The 21,060-nt window shown below is 26.9% G+C and overlaps 1 protein-coding gene and 1 pseudogene across 1 annotated transcript; one reads left to right on the top strand and one right to left on the bottom strand.

Moving 5' to 3' along the window:
• Positions 1 to 3,116: 3,116 nt before the first annotated feature.
• LOC111041427 lies at positions 3,117 to 4,784 on the bottom strand. The gene is made up of 3 exons (XM_022325693.1): positions 3,956 to 4,784; positions 3,742 to 3,899; positions 3,117 to 3,677 (listed from the first exon to the last, which is right to left on the bottom strand). Exons 1-3 carry the CDS (start codon positions 4,230 to 4,232, stop codon positions 3,204 to 3,206), a joined length of 909 nt encoding a protein of 302 aa, XP_022181385.1. The 5' UTR covers positions 4,233 to 4,784; the 3' UTR covers positions 3,117 to 3,203.
• A 1,308-nt stretch (positions 4,785 to 6,092) lies between these two features.
• Positions 6,093 to 20,889, top strand: LOC111041425 (annotated as a pseudogene).
• The last annotated feature ends 171 nt before the right edge of the window (positions 20,890 to 21,060 follow it).

The following is a 21,060-nucleotide window of genomic DNA, read 5'->3' as shown; positions in this document are numbered from 1 at the left end:
AATTTGTTTTGAAAGAAATTATATTTGGTTCTGTTAGCTCAGCTACTCTACTAACTGAGGAATTACTCTTGCCAGCGTGGCTGCATTTAATTTCCCAAGTAAATGGCAATGTATTTTTTTAAATTTTCTTTTGGTTTTTTTTATTAATTAACTTTCTTTTTCTTCCTCCTTGAATTTCTAAAATCGGATCATTGTATTCAGGATTTAAGTTCACGGATGAATCAGATAACGATTCTATCATAGGAAGGTAATCAGGTTGTGTTAAATAATTCTAATATATGAGGTATGTTTATTATTATAGGACTGCTTGATTGGTTCAGATTGTTGAAATTTAATTGCTGAACATCTGAATTTATAACTATTTTACATAATCCTATATCGACATCAGTCTGAAAGTAGATGATAATAAAATGTAGCAATTTATATAGACAATTTAGAAGAAAAATTAAATAATAATTTGATTTAATGAGTATAGTAAAATATTGAAAAGGTTCAACATTTTATTAAAACCGATAGTTCTCTTAAGATATGAGACTAAGTTGAATAGTGAGAAAAAATTAAAAACTAATTAGAAAAAATGTACTGTTCCAAACCTAAAAACACTAATTTTTAAATTATAATAACATAAATTAAAAACATTTGAAGTAAAGTTATGACATTTAGGTTTTGGAACGATATTATATTGCTTAAGGTACAAAATATTTTATTTTACAAGTTTTAACATCTTAGATAGATATAATAATATTTAACATACCAGTCTGGCTTTTAAATATTTTTAAAATGTTATTGATTTTTAAATAATAGTGGCCATCTATAAGTACCTACAATATTATTATTAGGTACTATTAAGTACCTATACAAATGTACAATACCTACATTATTGACTAAAACAAAATATGTATGAGTATCTATCAGTTATTAATATTACTGCTTAGAAAATATGTGTTTCATTAAGTACCTTTTCTTCATGACTACTGATACACCCATACTCGTAAAAATCAAATACACTGTCTGATATATTTAATGTTGATTCACTTGAACTCAACATATCCTGTACACAATTAACAGAGTAATGTTTTATGTAATTTATTTTTGATAGTAATATTAGATTATAAAATAATAAAAGCATTTTAAGCTGAAACTTACATCATCTTGGAATAATTGTTGCTTAGAACATATTTTAATGTATTTTATCCATTTTAATTTTATTAATCAATCACTATATTTACACAATTTATTCAAAGTAATAGTAAAATCTAACATTGAATTATAACATTCACATACTTTGTTAATAGACTTGAATTTGAATAATGATTTTATTTTTCATTAGGATTTTATGGTGACTTGTGGGATAATAGACAAGACTGTAGTTTTGGCACAATTTGTTATTAATCATAATGGAGGTAGAAACTTAATTATTTTATTATCAGCTGATAAAATATACAAGCAATTGAAAATCAGTAATTTGCACAATATTTATTTATAATTTAATTTAGCAATAATATAACTAAAAATGTGTTGTATAAAAATTTAAGACCAATGGAAATAGTACGTTATGCATTTAATTCAATTCCATTCCCTATGTTAATACTATGGGAAATAGTGCAATATGACTTACTTCGGAAATAGTATGTTTTGTAAAGGGGAGTAAACCACTAATGGAAGTAGGTGTACACATATTAGGAAATACTTTGGAAGTATTAGGAAGTACACGGAAGTCCGTGGAAGTACTCGGAAGTACGTGGAAGTACTCGGAAGTACGTGGAAGTACTCGGAAGTACTCGGAAGTACGTGGAAGTACTCGGAAGTACTTGGAGGTACGTGGAAGTACTCGGAAGTACTGATATTAAACAATTATTATTTAATTAAATAAATATGGTTAAACTTGGCTATAAATAAATATGGTTGGGTTTGGCTTAGAATTATTTGCTTAGTCGTCTCTAGTCCGACTGAAGTCGTGTCCGTTGTATATACACTGATGTCTACACCGAGGTATACACCACATAAGTTAATTTTTCTACAGTTTTTCAAATTATTTTATGTCAATTGGTAAGTTGTAAAGATTTATTTACTCAATGTTAGGTTTTAAATAAAATATAATAACTATAATATGTCAGTAGAATATATAATTATATTATAAATATGTAATAGGTAGATTTCAGAATTTAGATAGGTAAGTTATATAGTAATGGAATTTCGATTTAGTATAATTAAAATAAATTTTAAAACAGTATGATACAATAATCAACACTACATATTATTACCTTATTATTATCTAGAATAATTCAAAATAAGTTAAAAAATTGAAATAAAGACTATGATTTGAAACTAATAAAAAATACATGTTTAATAATTTTGCGAGATCTGTTTTCAGCACTTTTTGGCTGTTTTTGTTTATAAATATGCACATTGCTTTATTATAATTTGTGGTGACTGGCTATCCTATACTGTATGGTTTTATTTCAAACAAATGTATTCATTTTCCAGATATTTATAAAAATAATTAGTGATGGGGACATACATTGAAATAAATATTACGCAAATAATCAATTTTTAGTTTTTACTCTTGAACTCGAAATATTTCAAATTGTCGTTCCTGACATTAAATTTTATATTTAATAGCTTGAGTACTATTATCAGCCCTTTATTACCATACTTACTCATTATAAATGATGAAATTTATTAAATAAATGTAGTTTAATTTATTTAGTATTTAAGTTTTTTAGTTATTTAAAGACATTTGTAATTTTCAATCTTTTTAGTTTTTTTTTTATAAATTACAATCAAATTTTATCGGTTGTATAGAAAAGCACCTAATATATTGTTACAACAGTAGTTAAAAAATATTTTAAAAATACATTTTTTTTGTAGTCATATTTTTTTTACGCTGTGTCTAGAGCACCGGGCGCCCGGTTCGATATTGGAGCGCCGGGCGCCCGGATAGATAATGGAGCACCGGGCGCCCGGTAACACTGTAGAGTACCGGGTCACACTGTAATTATAAAAATATGATAATAATATTATAATCTTTTATTATATACTTGTCTATGATAATAAATTAATAAATAATAATATAGTGAGTTATTAATGTTATTATTTAATAGTTAATACTTTAATACTTTAATAGTTACTTAATATTTATTCTTTTTATAATAGTATAATAAATCACAAAAATACAGAATTTATCCGAATACCAACAGTCATTATTTAAAAACAAAATCTTCTTTGTTGTATCTTTCATTTTCCTTGAGAAACTGCGCTTTAGGCTTCATTTTATTTGGATTTATTTCTTCGGATTTGCAGTATGTTAATTCTTGAAATATCAGTTTCACATCATCCCTTTCTTTGGGAGTTATATTTCTTTTTTCACATGTTATTTCCCGATTGAAGGTCCGTAATGTGTGAAATAAGCATATTGTTAATGAAGAATTTGGAAATACTTGCCTTATTACCTTTCTCTCCTTCATATCTTTGTCGGTTACATATACGCGAGTTTGAATTGATATTGGGTTGTTCTTTTTGAATGTTTCAAAAAACCAACGCAAAGTTGACTCTTCCTCATTTACCAACAGTCCAATCGCTGCAATTTCACTGTTCCCGTTGCCATCCTCAGTCATTAAAACATAAACGGGAAGCCTCAGATCAAGTAATTTGTACGTGGCATCTGCAAAAACTACCTGTACAAAAAAAAATTAAAAAAAGTATTTTTATAATTTGTTACTTTTATATAATATAATTTACCTCTGGAAATGAACTGAATGATTCTACCATAATCATATCTTGAATAAAAATACCGTTTAAATTATTGTCTTCGTCTATTGATACCTCTACAGTACAGTTGAATTTCCTCTTTAATTTAGTTACAACTTCGGTTAAATCATTTTTTGAACAATGATTTCCTACAAAAAAAACTAGAAATATCAAAAGCACTAAACTAAAATATTATTTTTCTTACCAGCTGTGGTACGGATGTTGGATAAATCCTTAAGTGTAACTATTTTACCGCTTTCTTTCATGATTTTATCTTGTATAAGTTTTTTGTTCGCCTTCATATCCATCAACTCTATAACTATGGCCTTGTTTTCCGGTGTGATCTTTCTCTGATTGGGAAGATGGCTGTACAATATTTTTGATATCTCGTGGTTATGAGTCTCGTTCATTTTAGTTATTTCTAACTGTTGTCCATTTGCTGAAGCTTTTAAATAAATAAAAGCTTCACAACATTGGCGCATTGTACTTAAACATTTGAATATAAATTTATTTATATATTTTATATATTGTAACTAGGTAATATAAAATGAAATATGTATAAATATGTATAAACTATAAGTGTACTTACGAGGTGACACGTTGGTCTAAAGTATTTTTTTTTTTTTTGTGGCATCCTCCATGCACACAACAATATTTAATATAGTAATATTTAATTTTGGTTGATGCTGTTACCATTTTCCCATTTGGGAATTTAGCATTGATTGATGCCAGGGTCTTGCAGTCTTTGATATAATAGTCGACATAATTTTTGTCTTTGTAGTGACTTAAAACTCTTTCAAATTCATCGAATGAAGAAAAAACATCAAAAACTTTCATATTTGGAAAAAACTTTAAACTTCGAAAAAAACAAAACTGAAAACTATATTATATACTGTGCTGTGCTGTACTGTACTGTACTGTACTACACTCATGAGGTTGAAGGGAAAGATACCTATAAAGATTAGTAAGGCCAAATAAACGATTAAGGTTTTCCTAATAAAATAACTATTATTATATATTTAAATTAGACGCCAATATTCAAATGCAGCGGGTAATTTACAGTGTGACCCGGTACTCTACAGTGTTACCGGGCGCCCGGTGCTCCATTATCTATCCGGGCGCCCGGCGCTCCAATATCGAACCGGGCGCCCGGCGCTCCAATATCGAACCGGGCGCCCGGTGCTCTAGACACAGCGTTTTTTTTAATAAGCATTGAAAGTTCAAATTTTGACAAAATAAGTAAAAAATCACGAAAATTTGCAATTTATTTTGAGTTAGAAATTCATAAAAATTTATCATTTTAAATCTATGATTTGAAATTTCAACACAAGATTCTTCATGAATTTCTTTAAGTTTATCAAATAAAAAAAGGGTACCGGAAAGTTAAATTATATATTTTATGAGCATTTGAATTACAACATTGGATATTCAATCAATTTCTCTTGTACTAAACTTCTTATTTTGTTGTTTTTCTAAAACGAGTAATTCTAGAAATTTGACATTTACACCATATATTTATTTTATTCAATACAATTTTCAAAATATTTTAACAATTTTTAAGCTGTTTATAGACAAAAAAAAAAATCCGAAGACCAAACAAACAGTTGTTTTTATAGTTAATTTAAGTTCAAATTTGGATGAAATTACATATTAAATTACCAAGAAAAACAATTTTAGTTTTATTGTTACAATTTTAAAAATATTATTCGTGGGGACTTGAAATTACTAGAGTATACTTGGTATTCTAATTTTAATAGTTAGTGTTGTAAATTTTAATAGTGAATTGTGTAGGTATACTATGAATGACAGAGTAGTCGAGTACATAATGAATCTGATTTAATTAATTTCAAATTTATTTTATAGGTAGGTACCCACATTTTTTTTTTTTTGTAGTTATAGCACAAGTATGTACTTGTTAATATTTAAAGAACTACATTTTATTCATTTTAATATAAGTGTTAAATCTGTACTTACTTAAAACTTGCATTTAACACTAATAAACTTATTTGTTCAAACCTGATAAAAATACATTTTGCTTAACTATACTTGAACATTGGTTTAATGTATTTTTAGTATAGTAGTACTTGTATACTAATATTCTTTGGCTTTTTGCCCTTTCAAGTATAATACATTTTTAATTACATAATATATGAAATCTAAAGAGTTTTTTGGATTATCTGATGTGAAATTATAGATACTTCAAACAGTTACTTAAGCTTCTAATAAATTAAATTGTACCAAAATATTTTAACATGTTATGTATAACATGTTGAAAGTATTTAGAAAAGTAATTATAGGTAAATTAAAATATTTAGAAATATACATAGAAGTATTAGAAAGTAATGTATGGAAATACTTGGAATTATATGGAAGTACTTGGAAGTATACGGAAATACATGGAAGTACTTGGAAGTACTTGGAAGTACTTGGAAGTATACGGAAATACATGGAAGTACACATGGTTGGAAGTCTGGTGTACAAAAAATTGACTAGTGGTTTACCCCCCTTTTTGTAAGCATTTAAGGAATTGGTACATTTGAGTCATTTTAGCTAATGCAAACATAATTTAACACGTCAAATACTACGTTTTGACATAATTTGGAAATAGTTCACTTTTGTTTCATTATTGCTATTGGAAATAGTGCGTTTTGGAGTCATTGACAAACTTCAGATTGATATTAACAAAAGAAATAGTACGTTTAGTCAACATTTGAAGTTTCAACTCAATTTTGGATTGTCGCCCTTCAATTATTGTATATTTAAATTCATAGGCGGAGCTTGATACATTTAGTTGGGGGGGGGGGTGCTCAAGCATCAAGCCCCAGATTATTTTCTGAAAAAATTCAGGAATAACTATCAATGTAGTTTGAAATAATCTTAATATATCTTAATACTAAAATGAGCAAATGTCAAACATACTAAAATATATTAACGTATTGTATACTTTATTACTATCACAATATCAATAAAAATTCAAAAATTAAATAAAAAATTAATACAGAAGAAATTCAACAACTTCAACTGTTGTCTTAAATAATATTAGAAATTATGTTTTTGATGTTTGGACTGTAGTAAAAACTGAAAATGACATGTTAACATAAATGTAATGTTTTCTTAAACTATAATTTAAGTGTCTTTAACTTCTTGTACTGAAATAATAAAATAATAAATTTGAAAAAAAAAATATTAAGTCACCTAGGAACAATAAATTATGTTAGTGTTAAACCGTTAAAGTGTTAACTGAATTCTACTTGAACCACATTTGACAAATCCTTCTGGATTTCGTTTTGATTCAATTTATGTCTGATTACCTAATTCATTTTCTATATGTATTATTGAAAAATTACTGAATCGATTTTGAATCATAGTAGGTAGTTCTTAGCCAATTTTTAATCCTTCTCATTGCTAAGAAGGACTGCGAGCATGAAGCTGAGCTTCAGGTATACTTAGTGCCACTTGTAACAAATTGTGCAAATTAGGATACAATTCTATTGTAACTGTTGATAGCAAATCTTGAATTTGAATCCCAATTTTTAATTTGGGAATTTAAATAGTTATTGAGAATCATCATTTCAGCTTTTAAAATATCCTTTTTTATTTTTAAGTTATGACTATAATAATACTCAATGAATTCTAATGAACCATCGAAACCAAGTAAAAAAAAATGATCAGTTGATTTTACCAATTTTTGGCTTTCATCAAAAGTTGTAGTTTTTATTCTATTAGTTATATTTGTTATATTATCAATGATTGTGTTATATATCAGCTTTCCAATATTTTTCAATTGTTCAATTTTTCTCACGAGTTCCAATTGTTGAAGTAACTAGAACATTTTTTAAACATTGATTCTTAACTGGTTTCCCTTTTTTTGAGTACTCTTCATTATTCAAATAAATACCAAACTGTTTTGAAAAATTAGTGATATCATCCCACGATAGTTAAAAACTCATTAGACCTTTTGTCTTGTAATGTTGACATTACACCATTAATTGTAGTAGTTGCTTGGCTGTCTTTTTTTTTTGTAAAATTTGACTTAATAAGTCAATGGTTAATAAAATGTCATAAAATACAAATAAATTGTGTTTTTTTAATTGTTTAAAAAAAAAAATAAAAAAATATTGTAGCGTTTTCAACACAAATTAACTTTAAATATTTAACTTAATCTGATGTATTAATGCATTATATTATGTTGATGGTACGTTTAAGAGTTGTCCTAAGCAATTTTGTCAACTTTTCATTATTCAAGTAACTAAAAATGGCGATTATACTCCACTAGTATTTTTTATACTAACAGAAAAAACTTCAGAAATATATAAAAATGCATTTTCCAATTTAATAAATTAAAAGTGAAATGAATTTTTTTATCGTAATTTTTGATCAAAACACTTACCTCTTATAGCACACATCAATTTTTACTGTGATTTATTGAATTTTGATCAATTTGTTGACTTAAAACTGAAAATTTTTAATTATGTAAAAATACCTTTGGTTTTTTCGTTATATATCTATACATTTTTATTCATTTTATGTATATATATGTCTTATACCTATAACTCATTTTAATTTGAACAAATTAATCTATTTTTGGATTGCTTTAAGTAAAATTTTTACCGAGTTTTGAAATCTGACCTTGTTTGATGAATCCGGCTCGCAACTAGGTTCTGTAGCGAAAAAACTACTCATGTGACTTGGCTCCGTCGTGAAAAATCTACGAACGTAACTCGACCTAGTTAATGATTTTCACACGCAATTCAAAAACACAGAAATAAAAATGTTATTTTGAATATACACTAGAAAAATATTCCTGAATTTGTATCCAAACCTAATCTCTAAATTATCAATCCATATATTTAGATCAGCGGTTTCCAACCTTTTTAGCTTTGCAGACCACCAATTTTGTAAAAAAAAACCTTTGAGGCCCACAAATAGCTCATACGAACATCAGTTGTTACTTGTTAGAACTAAAAAAAAATCAAAAAATCAATTGTTTATCATGGAAAACAACTTAATAAACTTAATCACAAGTTAAACAATTTAATGTGATTTTGACATTACTTGTCTTTCATGAGAGAATCAATATCGGAAAGAAAACTGGATAGTTTTAGAATTAAATCACTTTCAACATTCATTTTATTCCTATATTTATATTTAGCGTTAATTATACACTAATTTGATACTACAGAGTGTAGATAATATTGATAAATATTATTGAAACCAGAAATATTATTAAATATATGCTAAAAGTGCCTATATAATAATATTATTTTAAATATTATATATTTATATGGTTCTCAGCCCAGTACCATGCAGCTTGAGGCCCACAAGTGGGCCGTGGCCCATGAGTTAGGAACTGCTGATTTAGATCATTAATTAATATTTTTTCGCGCTCCTATTGGCCGGGCCCCGAAAACCCGTGGAAGAAACGCCGACGGGTCTTAGACTCCAGGGGGAAAAAAGCGAAACGTTTACCATTTGATATATTAAGAAGATGTCTGTGTCATATTATATTATACACAGTTATTGCAATTTTCGTGACGTATACAAAAGTACGAACTCATATTGGTCACACTGCGTAGCAGAACACAACGCTCCGGGAACTAATACGGACTACCGTCCACCAGCAATCATACATTGATTGTTGATCGGTGACCACCATAGATAACATATAACTGCGACGACGCGACCACTGCCTGAACAACAAACATTCTCTACGCGTCACTAAGGACCAAGCTATCAAAGAAGGTAATTTACCTCGGCTATCGTCGACTGCGAACATAGATAATAATTAATTAATTAATATCTATGGGCACAGCAGAATTTTGAGGAAAACGGATTATGATTTGTGCACGGATCTATGGATACCTGTGGATTTATAAGAAGAACTAAAAAGATTGCCGGTAAGGATGCCTGATGCACAATGCAGTTAGCTTATCCATTATTGTTATTATTATTTATTATTTATAATTATTCTTAAAATTTCGTCTACCCGTCCGAATCTGAACGGTTATGGACTTATGGTTCTCCGTTTTGCCGATCTTGAACTGAGACACCTATTCTATTTCGGTGAAGCCCTGGACAGTACATTTTTCACTCCATCGATGCATGTAGTCTATAATAACGCGAAGCGCCTCGAAACAGAGACTTAGTTGTGTCATCCAGTCTGCTTCAATGTTGAACTTCCGTATCTAAGATCGGCAGCTGTTGATTTTTGTAAATGTCTGCATTCAATACGCAATATGCAAAAATGCATTGAAATCCGAGCTCTATAAATTACTAATTAGGTGTGTCTGTAGAATAAAGTGTGCTGCAATATATTTTTGTCTATGTAGTTTAGTGTTGGTTAGGTTAACCCACTACTAACTGAAGGTAAATAATTAATCAAAAAAATGAGCCTTCCATGTTAAAGGTCTGATAAAAAATATCAACTGTGAATTTTTAATTAATATTTATATCTTACTCAAATATTTTGGATTTTTTAAATTATGTCTTACTATTGATTAAGTTTTATGCAAATATTAAATTAATTGTTTTTTACATTTTATACAGTTCGGACAATATCTCGTAGTTAGAGTTGACGTAAATAAAACATTTAGTTAAAGTATCAACAAAGTTAAGTTAGTGTTGTTTATTGATTCAGTATTTATGAGTTTTTTTAGGCTTACTTCAATATCATGCTAAGCATACCCTTAATTATTGAATTTCATGCCTGTCTATTTAGAATGCGTATAAATTAACCTGCTTCAAAGCTACACTGTTATTAAATAGAAAAAAATAATATTTTTTTGTAAAATATTGGATAATTTGGATGAACCACCTTTCCTTGCTGTTGGAACAAAAGTAAGTGTCAAGTACAAAGGGGCATTTTACAAAGCAAAAATTAAATTAATATAAAAAACTGTACAATGCAAAGTGTAACAATTTATCTATCATAAAAAAAATTAATTTAATACATTCAAGCTATAAAATGTATATTTTTCTGTTAAGGTTAAATATTCTTATAGTATATCCTCAAAAAAGAATTGGTTCAAACAAAAATTAAACAATTTAATGCCTGTAGTGTTTATACTATTGGTATGAATAACTTTTTTAAAATTATATTCAAATATGTGTCTATTTAATTTTGTTATTTTTCAGTAATTGATGATGGAGATATAACATGTTTAAAAAGAAGAGCATTATGTTTTAAAAGTGGAAGACACTTTGCTGCTCGTGCTTCTCTTGATCAACTTCCTCTATCACACTGAACATATTGGTGTTACTCCTGTAAAAACCACTGTAACACAAGTTTGTCAAAGCAGAAAATTTAGAAAAGTTTTGGGTAATTGCTTACATACATATAAATATTTTAAAAAGTAGTTACTTGCATATTTCAGTTTCAAGTTAAACTATTTGTTATAAATAGTAACGGGAAAGTGGAGCAAAAGAAGCTTCAGTAATGGAGGGAAAAGATATTGGAAAAGTAGTTTGTGTAGAAACTCATGATAAAAAGAAAGTAAGAGACAATTGGTTACCTTGTTTGGTAGTGGCACCCACTTTACAATCCTCAGTCAGAGCTAATGTTGTAGAAGACTACCTAGTTCGTTCATTTAAGGATGGAAAATAGTAAACACTTCTAAAGTTTCTTAGTTTAACTTACAGTATTAACTTTCATACTTTATAAATATAGCTATGCTGTACCAAAAAAAGATATTACCGAATTTACTAAAGAAATTGGAGCTAGAGTGGAGAATCCTACACTAAAAACTGGTAAATATTAAATTTTGATCATATGTGTTTTCTATTTAAATGCATCATTATTATTATTATTATTATTATTTAGCCGTTGAAAAAGCACTATTATTTCTTGACAAAGACGAACTCCCACCACACTGGGATAGAAATTTGCTATTTGGTGTTGGTAAAATTTGTATTCCTACAGATAATAAAGCTGTTGATAGTGATGTAAGTATGTTTATGTAAAAAATAACTAGTGGGAGTACTATGTTAATTTAATCCCCACTATAGTTTTGAAGTATTGTTAAAATTATTATTTATTAAAAAAGTATTTTAGTATTTTACCAGTTTTGGATAAGTATTGTTTTTTAATTTCGAGTCGAGTTTCAATTTTTTCAATAAGAGTTGAGTTCAAATTCGAGTACTCCAAAGTAGTTTAATACTCAACCAATTATTTGAAAAAAGAGTTTAGTGATTGAACTCAATTCGAACATTTTTCCATAGTCGAGTACTCGATCAATACTACATTTTACTATTGATATGTTTTATCTAATACATTATTTTTTATTAGAATTCTGACAAAGAGTCTATTGAAGAAAAGGACCATTTTGTCGCACAGTTATTTAAATTTATGGATGACCGAGGAACTCCTCTTAATCAAGCTCCTGTGATTAATGGGATAGATGTTGATTTATACAAACTGTTTAAGGTATTTGATTAATTCATGTTGTACAATAATGAATGTTTTTCATGGGATATTATTGGGAGAGTAAATAGCAAGTTGTGCTTCTTTAACATATTAATTAGGTGTTGAAATCTTTTATTTTTAAATTCAAAAAATTATAATTTTTTTATACATTTTCATCACTGTTATTTATTTAAGGTCTTATACCAATTTAAATCTAACTATTTTACACAACTAGTTATTATTTAAATAAATAAATAATCCCTCAAAAAATACTCTTGATCAAGGTATCAACTCAGGTTAAGATTCGGCGTTAACTTCTCTATAGTGAGTTTGACTCACATTAAGTTTAATTTATATATTTTATTTCTGAGAACTCATTATCATTAATTCATTAATTTATAGACAAACTAAATTAAAGGTACTACAATTTTCTTATGAACTAATTTAATGTATTTTGTTTATATTATGATCCTCAATCCTTATTTTAAAAGCCGTCATAGATAAAAAAAAAATTATAGAAGCAAAAAGTAATAAATAGTAAATACTAAATACTACTACTATATTATATTACGGTCCGTTATAATAAAAAGAAAAATATTACAGAACAAAATTTCTAAGGGGAGGTGTCCCACTGGCTTTTTCACAATTGTATTACGCCATAACCTTGTCTACAATTAATATTACAATTTTTATATAACAAAATAGTATTACATTTTGTGAATTCTTGTCCACAATAATATAATATAGTCATTATTCTGGTCTCGTGACTACTAGTGGTTTATTTATTCATTTATTATTAATTTAAACGGCACTAACCTAATAACAATTTGTATAATTATTACATTTTTAATTTAAATCTATTTAATCTAATTTTTAGTTCATAAAAACAGTTTTGGGGGCCAAAATTCTTAACTTGTCTTCAGACTTTAGTAGATAATCGTGTTTTATAAAATAATTGTTTAGTGTAAAAATATAACTTAAAAGAAATTACATAATTTTTCTATTTTACACTTCTGTAAAACAAACAAACAAGTCAATAAAATTAATCCTCTTAATATGTTTCATTCAAATTTGCTAGATTATTTACAAATAATAACCACTTAAATGACTAAAAATAATTAATAATTATTTAATTATTTTTAGGTTGTCAATAATTACGGTGGGTGTAATAAAGTAAATACAGGTAAACTATGGAAGTTGGTTGCAAATAAAGCTGGATATAAACCATAATCATATCTTCGTATTCAACATTGTTATACACAGTAAATATATTAATTATTAAGAGCTAGTTATATTCATCTGACCAGGGGTTGGCAACTGAGGGCCCACTGGCTGCACCTGGTACCTGAGCATTTCTTAATCTAGCCCAAACTACATTTTCAAATTACATCATACAGTTTTAAATTCTATCGTCTATACTCTATAATTTATTTAAAACCGATTAAAATGTATATTTTGAATGACTCTTTATTACTTTGCTTTCTATGCTCTGGTGCTCTAGTAACTGAGTTGCCCACCCCTGATAGAGACTAAAATAATAAAAAAAATTTATAATTTTAAATCAAAAGCATTCAATTCATAGAAAAATGTTTTATAAGCTTTCTTTGATTTTCCAATATATTAATTTTAAATATTAAAAAAATACTTCAATTATCAATTTTAATTTAATTAAATATCAATATAGTGTAATTCTTGATAATTTCCATAAAAACGTTTCCGTAAATAATATTATCTTGATTATATGAATTATTTTAAACATACATTTTATTATGTCATTAAAATACAAATTTAATATAAAAATTGTTTTATGTATTTAAATACCAGATGTATTATTTTGTTTTTCACATTCATTATTATTTTTATTCTTTAAATGAAAAATAAACTAAAATTTAAAAAAAAATCAATACATCCATAATACACCTTATTACAAAGTTTATGGATAATTTCGAAATTTGGTGTTTTTTTTTGAAGTTGCAATACATAGAGTTATGCACAAAGCTCATATTGATTATTTATTAATATTATATTGGATATCTCAGTTAATAAATTAGAATTTATTAAATTTTATATTTTCTTATGTTTATATTTCTTCATTTTATTGTATCTAGTATCTTATCCAAATTAATTTATAACTTGGGAAAACAGAGTTTTTTAATGTTTTGAGTAATTGTTTAAGCTTCTAAATCGCAATTTAAAATAAAATCATTTTCTGTTCTTAATCAACTGTTGTGCAAAATTAGGTTTGTTTGACAAATTCTTTTAACATTTCTGTAAAAACTTAAATAAATATTATGAAAGTATTTTATGATTGGCATTCAACATTTTTAATATTCAATTTATATTCTTTCAAAGCCACATGAAAAAAAAATGTTATTAATTATCACTCATTTATTTTTTAGTGAGTTGACTGTATATATTTTTTCAAGTACTTACATGGTAAAGAAAGATTGTTGTATACAATTTTAAAACTTACGTTTTATATTTGAAATATTGGATTCTAAAAATGCGAAGGCAATGTGTTACCTAATTACAAATTGATGTTGGTTTTTCATATAAATTTAATTATCATCCAATAATTAAATATTGTATAAATTACAAAATGAGTCACAAAACTAGATTTTATTTTAACTCATAATATAGACTAATGCTCTTAAAACTTCAAATAGTTCAAATATATTGCATTAATAAATAATAAAAAAAAATATAAAAATTAAAATGTATTTTATAAATTTACCTAGTCTTTTAACAATACAAATGTAGGCAATTTATACAATATTAATAATTTTCTTGTGTTGTATTACAGATATTTACATAGTTTTGAGGATTTTTATCAAAAACTCGGATCTACTATGTGGAGTCATTCAAGGGGAGTAAGGTCGAGCAGCAAATTTAGTCGCAGCATTATTAGGGATGTTAATAAGGTGTTTCCTAGCACCTCATCAGCAACTGATAAAAATAAAAATGTAAATAATGAATTACAAGATAAAAAAAATAAGAATTCTACTGTAACTAAAAAAAAAGCCAAATCTTTAAAAACTGTAGAAAAACTTTTGAAGAACAATGAAGGAATTTCAAAGGTGATAAAAAAAAGATGATATTGCTAAAAGTATGTCGCTTAATAAACAATTATTGAAATGGATCCAAAAATAAGAGATTTAAAAGCTCCAGTTAGAAATTCTAAAACTAAAAAAGAAATAAAAAAAATCCCCAAAAAAGAGATGGATTCTGATGCAGTAGACGATAATCAAATCTTTGGAGATAAAAAAGTAGAAAATAAAATGTATAAAATAAATGTACATGGAAAATCTATACTAAAAACTAATATGAAAAAAAAAAGATTAATCAAAGAACAAGTTAAAACTTATTTTGAAGATATGTCATTCAAAAAATTGAATAGAGGAATTTCTTATACCCATGTTTCAAATAAAGAAAAACTATACGAAGAAGTACCAAAAGTAAAATATAACATTGTTATATATTATGCTTTTTATTAATTAATTTAGTTAAGAATTTAAATTTGTACTGGGTAATACAGTAAAAATAATAAGTGATATTCTTTAATTTTTTAATTTGGATTTTAACAATGATGACTTATTGATTGACTTACTTTAAATTCAATGTACGCATTTTCTGTATTTTTTTAATCATACAAAACAAAAACTATACCAAATTTGTTATTTTTCTGAAATCGCGATTATATTTAACTTAAATTTATGAAAGAAGATTAATGATAATGTACTTCATTTTATAACTATTATATTCCATTTCATTTTAATAGGCGCTAGATATTTTTTGTATAGTTCCTAAATGTAGTTTGGTTTTGAAAATAAAATCTTAACTTATGATTTTTAATATTGATTAAGATAAGTTTTTAAAAACTATTTTTTGTTTTATTATTTTAGCTTACTAATATACATTTACGCTCTGAATCAAGGAGAGCATCGATATTAAGTGATCTTGCTGACAGTGCTTCTGTTCTACAGCCGACACTGCCTGGACTCCTTATAGAAAATCTAGGTAAAATTAAAAAGAAGGACGTAACTGAAAAGAAGAAAACCCTTAGAAAGAAAAAGGACGATAAAGAGGAGAAAGTGTCTTCAAATGGTACAATTTCTACATCTATGTATGTTTATAAACTATAATATAATATAAATCAGTTCTACATATTTTATATTATTTAATATTGGTATAATGTTTTTGTTAATTTAGTAACATAGAAAATGTACCATTTGATAAAGATTCATCCGTGGTCGTTGGAGATAATTTAGTTGTTTACTATGGTGACATAACTTATGATGCAAAAGTAAGTTATTTAAATACTTAAAAAAATGTATTTATTGTTTTACAAAAATATTATGAATTTATTCAACTTTAGCTAAATAAAAAATTTTTATTTTTAATCATTTTAAACAAACTATATGCGTAAAAAAAATTAATTATTTATTGATCATTTGTTACTATTTATTAGGTTAACCTATAACTTATAAATATTATGAATAAATAAATCAGTGTTTCTTTTACAATGTTAGAGTTTGATGTAACTTTTACTTAATAGTGATAGTTTATTTTAGATTCTGAGTGGAGCGATGAATGTTTTGTTTTTACCATGATGTGTTGGTTTTTATTTATGTCCGTCATCACCTTTTGGGATAATAAAAAAAGATAAACAAATCAACAATTAATGAAAAATCTAGATTTTTTAGCTTAACTTTAAAGAAAATGACTAGACACATGCAATTTTTAGAAAATCTTAATGTGAGCAATTTATTGTGTTTCCCTTTTTGAGCTTTTTATAGGCATAACTGCATAAGAACACTCAGTCTTATTAGTTTTTTTTAAATTATTGTCAGTAAAAAAATTTTTGTCCTGTAAAAAATCAAAAATGTAATACAACATTCCTTTATAAGTTGTTAGTGGAAATTAAAAAAAAAATAATTTTTAATGAGGTTCTAAAGTTTTAACTTTGACAAAACTCATCAAAATCATGAAAATTGGCGAATTGTCTGTGAAGATATTATTTATTTATTTTTAACTTTGAACATTTAATGCAAGACTCCCCTCAGGGTTCTTTGTACAGCTAACAAAAAAATTTACCGGAAAGACAGATACATTTTTCCGATTGTTTGAAGTTACAATATATTGAATATTCACACGTAAATCAACAAATTGTGTGCAAGGTTTTATTAATTTATGACATACCTAGTTTTTTTTTATAGTTATTTTAAGCTTGAAATCATTTATTGTATACAATGATTTTATAACATTGAATCAAATTTACATATCCATTGCAGTGACTCTCTAGACACCTAATGTTCAGCAGAGCAATACCCACTAACCCGCTTATTTTTTGGGATTTACTTTGTTTTTATTGTTTACAATTCTTATTCAAAAGTTAATTTCTTTATTTTAGTCATCTCTAAAACTATCTAAAACTATATTTGTATCAAATTCATCATGTTTCTCACACTTTCGCTTTGCCAGCTTTAATCTTGAATGATTTTTTTGATCTTAGGTTAAATTTGAGTTTAATCATCATCCCATATCCAAAATACTTTGATATTATGAAATATGTTAAAATTAGTATTGCTTAAAATAATCAAAAGAGTTAAGTATTATACATTTTTAGGTCATTAATGTGTGTGATATTGAAAGAGTAATGAAATATTACGTGCATTATGAAGGATGGAATGTACGTTATGATGAATGGATAGATGATATGCGTATTGCTTATAAAAAAAAGGAACAAGAACCTGAAGAAGATATTGATGCAGATTCTTCAAAAAGTAGTATTGAAGTATGTATAATAGTTCTTAATTTATTTATCGAATGATTTAATTCAACACTAAACAGCATAAGATAACAATAAATTATTGAACAACAATAAAATACTTCAATAAAAGATGTAAGTTGATAAAATATAGAAACCTAAATAGTTAGAATTAGTTAAGTATATTTAATGATTAGGTGTTGAAGTCTGGGTTGTATTTACATTGCTTTAAATTCTAATGTCCTTGTTGGTTAATCAGTTTTTTGCCACTGTTGTAGTCTTATGGAGGTGTTTCACTCCGCATTGTATATTGCATACTGGACATTCTTCCACGATGTGGTTGGCTGTCTGAGTATCATGTCCGCAAACAAATTGTGGTGATCTCCAAGTCTCCATTTACACAGCATTTTTCCTTTTTTTCCTGTAACCGTTCTTAAGTCTGTTTAAAGTCACCCTTTCCTTCTGGGGTGGTTGAAACTGTAAAACTTTTTTTTTGTTAAATGATGTTTTTTTTTGTCAGAGTTTTCTAGATTCCATTCATCAATACCTTTAAAAGTTAAGGTTATGGTTTTTGTTATTTAATTTTTGTGCCAGCTCCCAGGGAGGCTTACGAGATATTAATCTTAAGCTAAGCTTGTTATTCGTGTACTTGTGTTTGGGTAAGCTTCTGTTTAAGCCATGAGGTAGCCAAGAAGCTGGTGTTGACTTGATTATTACAGAGATTGGTCTCATTGTTGTGTTTAGTTGGGTATCTATTTTACTTGTGGGTGAGCTCTCAATCCACACTGGTGCACAGAACTTGGTTTCTGAGTAGGTGAGGACTAGTGCAGATATCCTAACAGAGTTCGATCTGACCTCAGGTTGTTTGAGCCAATTTATGTACTATATTGTTTCGATTCTTATGCTTTGCTTCCACCTTGGTTAAGTTCTCTGTATGAAAACGTTCGGTTCAATTGTATTCCTCGATATGTTTAGTACTTAACCCTATTCGTTGCTCGTTAAAGACCACCTTTATATCCTGTCTTGGCATTTTGTTGTTGAGATGGAATAGTGTACCTCAGTTTAGTTGGATTTGACGAGAGCCTCCATTTGTTACAGTAACTATTGAATTCATTCAGGTCTTCCGGTAGGTATTTTTCACAAGTTTGTATGTCTTTTCCTAACATAGAAGAGCTATATAGGCTGCTTAAATTATTTATTCGACTTTGTTTTGGGTAGGTCACTGATATATAAATTAAAAAGTATGAGGGCTTATACAAAGCCTTGTGGCTAGACATTATTTAGCTTTCTTTGCATAATCCTTTTATTACCTTTAACTACATTGAAAAATCTGTTACTCGGCATACTGTTTATGATTCCACTTATTTTTTTGCATGGTCACCCATAGGCGATTAGTGATTAGCCAATTGAGCCATACACTGTATCATATGCTGCCATAAGGTCTATAAGGACTACGGAGTACAACCCTTTTTTATAACTATCTTCAATGTTTGTGGTTAACGATAATAGCCTTTTCTACTGGGATCGATTTATTCACAGTTTCTGCAATTTGGTTATATATAAGTCTTTCAGAGATCCTGTAGTCAAAATTTAATAGGAATATTGGCCAGTAGCTTTTGATATCATTATAAGACATAATAGTTGTAAAAAATTTTGTGTACTTTCACCCTATTAAATAATCTAGATAAATAAAATTCAAAACGGTTCTAGAATCCAAAAAATTTTAAAATTATAGGAACCAGAACCTAACCTAATATAAGTTTTATGTGTTTTCTATTTATTTATTTATTTTTGACAGAAAGTTATGATTGCATATCTCTGTGCTATAAAATATGTGTATAGATTATAGATATACAATTTGTTCGTAAACAATTTATTTTTGCCGATTTCAACCCTTTAAAATCAAAATTTTAAAAATCCTTTCTTGATGGAACTTGACATTATAATATTAATCCAGCCTCAAAATTTCAATTCGATAACTCAAGTCTCAAATAGGTTCGGCTGTGGGTTTATTATTGCTGAAGTAACTCTCCTTTATCCGTAAAGATTGAAAAGAACTGGTGAGATGACTCAGCTGTACAACTCCAAAACACTGTAACCAACATTCTCATCAAAAATAACTTTTGTATATAATCTTTTGTAACAATTCATGCTGAATTTTTCTATCCAATTCTCTTTGGAAACACAATATTATTCCAAGAGATATCACACTGTGAGTAGACAGATGTTCGAAATAATTTACAGAAACAATTATGAAAAATACAGATATCTTCTGTGTTTTGGTGTTGTACAGCAGAGGGATGTTCTATATTGCGTATTACTTGCATTACAAGAGAATCCATATTCTTGATAGATTAATTATCTACTTAATAGTTTTCCAAGGAAATAATAGTTGTGTTTATCTCTATTAAATAGTAGATATCTATTTAAATTCAATAATATATTTAAAGTTAGAGATAATATATAAAATAGCTATTGAAAATAATTACCACTAGTTTAATAATTTATTGTTTGATTTTAATTATGTATGTATGTATGTATGTATGTATGTATGTATTATTTACTTTGTTTAGTATATTTTTAATATTTAATCCAAATAATATGTTAGTATTTTTTTTATATAAGCAAATAATTATTTTTTCAAAAATACGATGACCATCAATATAATTTGAGTGGTACTATCTTAAAATTCTAATACTTCCAATACATTTTTAATTAACAGCTTTTTTTAAAAAAATAACTCGAGTTTTTAGAATTATTATTTAGTTAGGAACACTTAGTTGTAATTAGTATATTATTTATATTAATAAGAAAAATAGCATAAATCATACCAACATCTAACAATATAATATTATACATTTTCAGGATGAAGTTAATTTTTCTGATTTAAAATATGAAGTTTTGGATTTGTCCATGAATCCTAGGAAATCACCACATACCAACATTTTTAGTATATAGAGCACAACCCGCATGTGTTAGAATTAGAAATATGAAAATATTTTATTTTATTAAAATTAAATGCATATTATTCTTATTTAATTATATATTATGTATACTTAATACCTAGAGATAGGTGCTCAGTAAATTTACCTGGTAAATTTTAAGGGTTATGTAAATGTACATAAATTGTACCGTTCTAAAA

This window comes from Myzus persicae, unplaced genomic scaffold (assembly GCF_001856785.1).
Source record: "Myzus persicae strain clone G006 unplaced genomic scaffold, MPER_G0061.0, whole genome shotgun sequence".
Taxonomy (NCBI): domain Eukaryota; kingdom Metazoa; phylum Arthropoda; class Insecta; order Hemiptera; family Aphididae; genus Myzus; species Myzus persicae.
The sequence above is the reverse complement of the archived record's forward strand: the minus strand, read 5'-3'. Positions and strand labels throughout refer to the sequence as shown.

Bases quoted from the DNA above. Each gene is read 5' to 3' on its own strand.
- LOC111041427 (XM_022325693.1), bottom strand. From the start codon at position 4,232: ATGCGCCAATGTTGTGAAGCTTTTATTTATTTAAAAGCTTCAGCAAAT. The intron at 3,900-3,955 runs GTAAGAAAAATA...TTTTTTTTGTAG, and splicing joins CAACATCCGTACCACAGCTG to GAAATCATTGTTCAAAAAAT. The intron at 3,678-3,741 runs GTAAATTATATT...TTTTTTGTACAG, and splicing joins CATTCAGTTCATTTCCAGAG to GTAGTTTTTGCAGATGCCAC.